The following is a 9,282-nucleotide window of genomic DNA, read 5'->3' as shown; positions in this document are numbered from 1 at the left end:
ATGGGAATAACATGTAATATAACGGTTGTTATACCTAATTTATATTGGGATTATATAACTCTCTCTTATTTATGCAATATAACACCAGAATATGACTGCTATACAGAATATAACTGCTATATAACATGGGAATAACATGTAATGTAACGGTTGTTATACCTAATTTATATTGGGATTATATAACTGTCTTTTATTTATGCAATATAACATCAGAATATAACTGCTATGTAACATGGGAGTAATATGTAATGTAACTGCCCAAGTAACAGAGTAACGTCAAAAGACGACATAATGACGTCTATTTTTGGTCTATAATGTCGGCGACTAATAATTGACGTTTAAAAGACCTTATTTCTTAGATTAGCCAAAGACGTAATTTTGAAAACGTTCTATGACCGTCCAAATAAAGTCCTTTTGTAACTTATATTGATTATAGTTCATTTGCTTACCGCTATACGGCGCGCTATTCACTATCTATACCCGTCTTCAAATTCTTGTCATGAGCGTATATAAAGTCTGCAAAATGCGGCTAATAACATTGTAATTATTTTTATCAGTTCAATTTCTGATACGATTCCCGTACCAGGAAATTCAGATATTGAACTGATTTTTGGAAAATCGGACAGATAATATCCGATTTTAATTTATTCGGACAATTTCTATCCGAATAAGTAAAAATTGTTTGTTATTATCTGCTTAAAATATAAAACAGAAATTAACTTTCATATAAATAAAATCTTTAATTTTATAAATTAAAATATTTTTTACCTAAAATATATATCACATTAATATGTGTTATATTATTACTGTAATTGGTCTTAGTTTTGCCGTCAAACAAACGTCAGAAAATGACACCTCGTGGATGTGACATATCGATGAGACATTTTCGGGTCTCATGAAACCTAACTTAGGATGTCTAATTGGTCATTTTGTGACCAAAATTTACTGTCATTGTGACGTCAGTTTGCTACTTGGGTGGACTATTATATGACTGTAACAATCATATGACATTTTAGTAACATGTTATATTCATGTTATATAATTGCAATTTTGTATGAGTGGGAAATTACAACTACGTGAATATTACATGTAACAAATACGTTATATTACTTGTTACATTCCGTTTTATTATGGCAATGTTACAGTTATGTATCTGTGTTTGCTGGGATTAATTATACCGATATACTATTTCTAATATAAAACTAAAATTTGGTTTGGGTTAGGTTATATCTTCCGGAAGTGGGCCCCCCCCCCGTAGGGGGGCGGAACCTGCGTCCATGCATGTACTTTCCAAAACGAAACCAAATTCACTCTATATCTAACCTTAACTTTTCTAAAACGTACATGGTGTCGTAAAATTATGTTCTATTCATTAAAGTTTCTTCATTAATAACTTTTTAATAAACTACGAGCGACGGCTATGACCTTTTGAATGTTGTTCAGGGTCATGACCTTGACAACATATGTCAAGGTCAAGGTCATCGGGACTCCCTTGATCGGCATATTTACTCAAATAGATAATAGGCTGAGTTTATCTTCTGTTTATTTCATGTTGTTAAACCAAATCCTTCTGTACCTCTATTTGTAATGCTTAGAGACTCTACTTCTAATCTGGGATCTCAAAAATGAAAATTTGGTTATAAAAATAACAATACGGAAGAAAAGTTGATCGGCTTCTCATTCTCGTCCTAAAACAAACAAACAAAATATATTAATATTATAATTATAATATACAATATAATAAATGTAATAATTAATATCACTATATTATAATAATTAATATTAATAATAATAATTAGTATTTAGGATATTATTACCTTCTCTTTCTCTTCCTTTTCCCTTTTCTCTTCGTCTCGGCCCCCAATGATAATGGGGAGTCGACAATTTATACAAAAAGGCCATAAACTTTCTCTCCTGTTTTTTAACTTTTGCTCTTGTACCTCTCAGCTTCCGATCTGAAAACATCAAAGATTTTATTATTGGCCTTGAATTCTTTTCACCGTTAATACGAAAAAATAATAGCATGTATAAAATTAGAAAGCACAAAGGGTTATGATATACACTTCAACTGCACGAATATAAAGCAAATATTATAGTAAAGAATGATTTATGTAATCAAGCGACAGCAATATACAGTAGCGTTGTTACTTATTCTACTTCAACGTTGCGATGATAGGTACAATCAAGTGCAGCACATGAGAAAAATATTTATATCTCTTTGCTTTAGGCCGGATCGACAATAGGTGTAGTAAGCCTTTAGCCTTTTGCTCTAATTGTAAGCTTTAAGCTTGGTTAGAGCCGTAAGCTTTAATAAATGTTCTTACAACATAACGGTGTACAATGTGCCCGAGTCCTAAGACATAAATACCAATGAAATGATGGCAGATCTTTTATGCAGCGAAGACGGTAGCGATTTGTTGTTGGTTATGTAGATTATATAGTGTTGTAGGCAGTGATGCCAGAATTGAGACGCGAGCAACATGCAACCGAGGTGGAGGGGATAACACACACAAGTTAGGGTATGATGTATATATGTATATATCTACATTATGATAAAATCAAAAGAGATAATATGAGCAATATTATAGATTTGTATTCAAAATATGTACGCGACACAAACAGATATCTGTGTAAAGTCGTTGCTTCTACGAGACGAGAGAACAGAAATACAGTAGAAATCCAACATATTTTCTGTCTCTGCATATTTAACACAATACGAAAAGCTTGTATTTTATTGCTCTTTCCAAAGTATGCACATATCCTTGACAATTACTCTACATAATGATATCGGTAATGTAACTATAAAGCGTTGGTAATATACCGACACTTTTAGTTACACTTAGATGAGGGCGTTCACCTATCGGAGTTCGCCCGTCGCTCCGGCATCCTCTTAAGACTAGCAGGCTTATCATTACGGCGGTTATAACTAGCGGACTTATCTCTATCATGCGGCTAATATCTACAGCGCGGTATTTACATGCACCTACGAGCTAATGTCAGGTTAGGTGGCTGGGTATTGCGGGCAGGGCAGAGTGTCACGTCGGGGCCTGCCTTGGCAACGGAAACCGACGAAACCCGGTAGAGCTGAGCAAAATCTCAGCCCGGACAGGTGCTAGGAACCGGCGAAACCCGACAGAGCTAACCTTGCCGAAAATTGTCGATTAAAACGGATTAAAAAAAATGTAATCCGAATCGATCGGGATTTCTGCACCGAAAATGCGGTATTAAAACCGATTGAAAATAGTCAAATCGAATTTAGTACGCTTCAGGCGAGGTTAATGTTGGATGATATATCTCCACCTCAATGCGAAATTATACGATTTCATAAAATTATAATTAAACCTGTTTTGATGCAATTGAATTGGAATTTATCATAGTCAATCCATAGGTAAAAATAATCCCTTTTAATAGGGTCGCACTATTGTATTGCGGATTGTGCTTAATGTGACGACCTACGGCAGCCACAATATCCATTCGATTATTCGTGTTTATTTGGATTGACAACAATATGGATTAGAATGTAATGATTTTAGATTGGAAATAATCCGCGAAAGCGATGTTAAAACCGATTATAGTTTGTTCGGAATTAAAATTGATTACTTTTGAATCCGGGCGCGGATTGAACCGATTAAAACCGATTAAAACGGATTATGTTTTAATCGGTTTTAATCGACCATTTTCGGTAGGGAAGCGAAACCTTAGTCCGAGGAGTGGTGACAGGAGTCGGCGAAACCTGACAGGGCTGAGCGAAACCTCAGCCCGAAGGTAGAGAGAGCCGGCGGAACCCGGCGGTCCGGCGGTGGGGTCGGTTCCGCGTGGGGGGACCGCGAGAGAGATAGCGTTTATGGAGTGAGCGAGACGGCGCGTGCGGTGCACGAGCGAGTGAGATAGCGCGTGTGGTGTGCGTGCAAGCGGGATAGATAGAGCAGGATAAGAAGCAAGCCATGCGTATATATATATATGTATATATGTATATATGGCGTATGGCTACATATGACGTAGTAACGGCCCTGCCGTTACGCAATAAACAGAGCGCGGAACTATACATGCTAAAACCCCATATGATTTACAGATAATACCGTCCCTGAGTTCGAGTGTCTTACGTCTCCGCGAGCAGCCTAGATATTATTAAACAAAAGGAGTGAGGATGGCAGCAGCCAAGATCGGCCGAAAAGTACAAACCGGCCGCAGGCCTGACATAAATCATTCTTTATATAAGATTTTTTTCATGTTCGTGCAGTTAAATCATAACTTTGTGCTATTTATATACTTTAAGAGACTTACGTGGAAAGTCTTCGGCAGGAAGCTCATTATTATTACGGGCAGGCCCAAATTCATGATGGACAACGCCAGGCCAACGGGCAACGCCAGGTCCATGAGTAACAGCAGGCCCAAGTCCATGAGCATCTGTAGGGGCTTGCACGTCATTTCTTTGCACACCGCCGTCCGTTTCGCCGAGCAGGGCGCCACAAACATCTTGCTGAATATTTCCAAGATATTGATTACCTGCCAATTGGCGTATTGCCATTATATTAATAATTTTATCCTTTGACAAATGACAATCAATAAATTTTCTTATTATATTTATATGCTCCAGACAATGTATCAATTTTCTGAGCGTAGAAAAATGAAGTATACCTTGAAGTGAAACATTAGCATATAGCAACATATATTATTGACAATTGATAGTCCTCTTAAGCCCGTATCAGACTACGCATTGAAGATTGAGATTCAAGATTCAAGATTGAAATTTGACCAATCAGGACAAAGAAATTTTAGTCTCTTTTGTTCTGATTAGTCAAATTTTAATCTTTAATCTTCAATCTTCAATTTTCAATGCGTAGTCTGATACGGGCATTACATGCTATAAAGTATAATCATTAATCAAGCGAGGTGGTAGCGTCGCGCCGCCAAGTACATAAAAAAATACTTACTGGCTTGTCAACAGTTTTGCCTATGTAAAGGGGCCATGGTCAACAGTTTTGCCTGTTTAGAGGGGCCACAGCGCTACCAAGTAGCTTATTCGGAATTTTACGTCTAATAAACTTTCGATTAAAATATCCCAGGAACTGAAATAATCAAAAATCTAACGGCACTTTTCTGATACAATGTAAATGCAAGCTTTCGATTGCGACAAATTTGAATAAGATTGGTACAGTCAATTCTGAGGTATCATAATCGTATACCAGAATTGACATTTTTCATTCTTCATCATTGATTTCAGACGCTCACGTACGTATGCTCGCACGCACACACGCAAAGCGGTTTTGCGCCTCTAAGGGCATTCACACCGCTTATGTACGATTATTCCTTTGAATACACCCTTTAATAAATTTAAAATTTTTTAAATTTAATTTTTTAATACAATAAAAAAGAGAGAGGGAGGGAAGGAGAGAGGAGGGAGGGAGAAAGAAAGGGGGACAGAGAGAGAGAAAGAGGGGGAGTGAGAGGAGAAGAGGGAGAGAGGGAGAGAGAGAGAGGAAGAGAGAGAGTTGGAGGGTTGGAGAGGCAGAGGGAGGGAGGGAGAGAGAGAGAGAGAGAGCGAGATTGATTGATTGATTTTTCTCAATTATTTGTAATACATATCTAGTTTACAATAATTACAATATACTTTTTTAACAATTGCTTAAACAGCTCAATTTTCTTACATTGTTTTATCTCAGCTGGTAAGGCATTATACACTTTTACTTCTTCGTATGATCTTTACTAGCTTTCTCAGCTATTTGCAGTACAAATCTTCAACCCCAGCAGTCAATCCAGTCTCCGACAGTGCTATGCATGATTTATTATCTTCATAACTGATGCTGTATCCTCTTCCTTCTGTAGTTGTTACTTAATGTCCTCTCAATTGGCTCTCCTCTTTTCCTCCTGTATCGCCTTCTTAAATGTCGGACATTACGGATCAAGGGCGTCATGATCATCACTTATTTTCAAGTTGTATGTTTGAATTTTAAACATACAATTTACACATATTTTCTCTGTCGCCATGCATTCAATCGCTTTATGATTTCCTGCATATTTGTGGCATATTTCATTTCGTGTACAATTCTTTGCAATATGATAATAACCCCAGCATTTAAAACATCTTTTAATACTAATGTGATTAAATATCAGACACTTCCTCCATCCTACATTCAGTTCTCCTTTGCTCAACATTATTTCATGACTTTTGCATCTGCTTAAATTATTACAGGACCTTCTTCTTTACCTCTTTTTCCGGATTGACTTTTAATTATTTTCTTCACTATTCGCACATGAATTTCTTCATTCTTCGCGTCAATATTGTTCTGCTTTTTGATTGTAACTATTAAATCATCATCATTCAACTTCATTTCTTCTTTGCCAATATTGACAATTTTTATCTTAGGTTTCATCTGCGGTGACTCAGTAACTTTGAAATTCTCGTCCAGCTTGGCTTGTATTGTACCCTTTAATTTTTCCATTTCGGCTAAACTTCCGAAAATGACCCACGCTCGATTGCTATGAATTTTTGTAGAAACACTGTAAATGATGTCAAATGAATGTCCTTAAGTGGATTTTTACCGATACAAACATTTAATGCTAAAAATATTTAAATAAAGTTATATATAAATTATTGTCTATTACACTGTTTTACCAACTGAATCTATTTTTACTATATTAATGTTGGTGTTACTGTGTATTTATTATGTCACTGTTTTATCAGATGAGTCTGTATTTAATGTAAGAGAGCGGAAGAATCAGAAGTATACATAAATTATTAATACACAAATATTACAAAAAAATACTTTCCGCGCAAAGCGAAGTTTCACATGGGTTTACAACTTTCTACTCAAAGCGAGGTTGAACCCAAACCTATGTGTCTAGTTTTCCGATAGTGGAGCCCCTCCGCAGGGGGGACGGAACACACTGTTTCCACGCAAACACTTTTTAATTTAAAGCGAAGTTCCACATGGGTTTACAACTTTCCGCGCAAAGCAAGGTTCCACATTGGTTTTGCAACTTTCTGTCCAAAACGAGGTTTCACATAGGTTTGTAACTTTTTGCCCAAAGCGAGGTTTCACATGGGTTTACAACTGTCTATGCAAAGCGTTATTGGGACTGCTTTTAATTTTCTAAAGTTTTGATTTATTACAACTTTTAAAATAGGATATCTGGAAAATTATTGATTGTAAAACATATAAATTTAAACTTATTTAAATACACATTATGTATAATTATTTGAATAAATTATTGTAATTGTCCTAAACAGTTTAATGGACAATAATTTATATATATATATAACTCTAATTAAACATTTTTAGCATTAAATGTTTGTATCGGTAAAAATCCGCTTAAGGACATTCATTTGACATCATTTAGAGTGTTTCTACAAAAATTCATGGCAATCGAGCGTGGGTCATTTTCGGAAGTTTATCCTCCATTTCTTCTTCAGTCTCACAATCCAGAATCACTGTTCTCTTGCTTTCTTTTTTTAGCTTCGTTACCCCCATAGCCATATTCTTGACGTCTATTTTTTCTTTTATCAGTTTTTTAGTAGCTTCACTCTCCTGTTGCGTCTTAGGTTTGATAATTATATTTTCTTTTTTCTTCACTTTAACTGCGTCACCATAACTTCTTTGTGCTCCTTCTGACGGTCATGAAGCTCCTTCCTGTATCATTCTTCTCAATTCTCCCACTTCTTGTTTAATATTTTCCAATTCTTTTCGAACTAGTTTCTTAATCATCATCTTGACTTTCTTTTTACATGCTGTTTCATCTTTTATTTCCTTCACTATTTGTATAAGCCAATCTATTTTTATATCAATACCCACTGATCCACTCGCGCCTGCTACTCTGTTTCCACTACTTGATGCTATACTCCCCGTTGATCTTCCTGTCGATATCAATGCTTTACTCATAGCTGCTTCTTTATCGCTATCGATAATAAATTTCTCAAATAGGCCAAGACACGCCATCAATTTGTGGTTTCCATTATATATTTTATGCTTAATTGCACATCCTGGATGGTAAAAAAGTTTATCACAAGACTTGCATGTTACAACCTGGTTTTTTATTGCCTTCTTACTAGCCTTTCTCAAATTTCGAAAATACAATATTTTTGAGAAAAATATTTCAAATAAAAGTTGTAAAGTTTTAATTGGCGCATTAGGTAGCAATGTTAGTGTGACTTTAAATAGCATTGTTAAGGTCACGTAAAAATCACTTTTGGGTAATACTAATACTGGCGGTACTGTACCTTTCAAGCCTGATAATTCGGAAAATACTTAATGAAAAAGAATTTTGTTGTAGTGTTTTGTAAAGCTCTTAAGGTAAAGTACAAAAATATACAATCAAAAATGGAGCTTTCCATTTAAAAATTTCAAAGTGATTTTTACGTGACCTGAACAACGCTATCCAAGATTATAATAATATTGCTATGTAATGCGTCACATAAAACCCTACAACGTTTGTATGGAACATTTTTTTTCGAAAATGAGTATTTTTTGAAATATTAATAGGTGCCAACACTTATCGTACACCCATATAATTCAGAAACTGGCCATAGAAGTTTTCTGCAACTTGACACTTTAGATCAAAGATACAAGAACTACAACATATTACAAATTCAAGCAAATTGACCGAAAACGTTTTTCTTATAAGAATCGTGCGTGGTCCTTTTGGACTTAAAATTTTTTCAATGTTTGGATCCACGTACTTATGCAAATCCTCATTTTCAAAGATGAGGCATAGTAAAGTCGAATACACGATCTTCTTTAAGCGATACATCGTTATCCTCGCTGATGCGAGTAAGTTCATCAAAAATTGACTATTAACTTTATAAAATAATAATAATTATAATAATAATAAACAGTGAGTTGCGATGACAGGTACAATCAAGTGCAAGGCATGTGAGAAAAGTATTTATAGAATAAAGCAAAGAGATATAAATATTTTTCTCATATGCTGCACCTGATTGTACCTATCATCGCAATGTTGAAGTAGAATAAGTTACAACGCTACTTTATATTGCTGTCGCTTGATTACATAAATCAGGCCAGCGGCCGGTTTGTACTTTTCGGCCGATCTTGGTTGCTGCCATCCCCACTCCTTTTGTTTAATAGTATCTAGGCTGCTTGCGGAGACGTAAGACGCTCGAACTCAGGGATGGTATTAGCTGTAAATCATATGGGGTTTAGCATGTACAGTTCCGCGCACTGTTTACTGTTTACAGAGTTATTATATAAATTTTATATATATATATATGTCTTATTATGTAATAAACTTATATACAGACTCTGATATTATATATAAAACGTTTTT

The 9,282-nt window shown here is 35.4% G+C and overlaps 1 protein-coding gene across 1 annotated transcript; it reads right to left on the bottom strand.

Moving 5' to 3' along the window:
* Positions 1 to 781: 781 nt before the first annotated feature.
* On the bottom strand, positions 782 to 9,061 carry LOC115235671. Its single transcript, XM_029807595.1, has 4 exons — positions 9,007 to 9,061; positions 4,285 to 4,506; positions 1,818 to 1,955; positions 782 to 1,688 (listed from the first exon to the last, which is right to left on the bottom strand). Exons 1-4 carry the CDS (start codon positions 9,059 to 9,061, stop codon positions 1,678 to 1,680), a joined length of 426 nt encoding a protein of 141 aa, XP_029663455.1. The 3' UTR covers positions 782 to 1,677.
* Between the last annotated feature and the right edge of the window lie 221 nt (positions 9,062 to 9,282).

Source organism: Formica exsecta, unplaced genomic scaffold, assembly GCF_003651465.1.
Source record: "Formica exsecta isolate Colony F162 unplaced genomic scaffold, ASM365146v1 scaffold230, whole genome shotgun sequence".
NCBI classification, from domain to species: Eukaryota; Metazoa; Arthropoda; class Insecta; order Hymenoptera; family Formicidae; genus Formica; species Formica exsecta.
The sequence above is the reverse complement of the archived record's forward strand: the minus strand, read 5'-3'. Positions and strand labels throughout refer to the sequence as shown.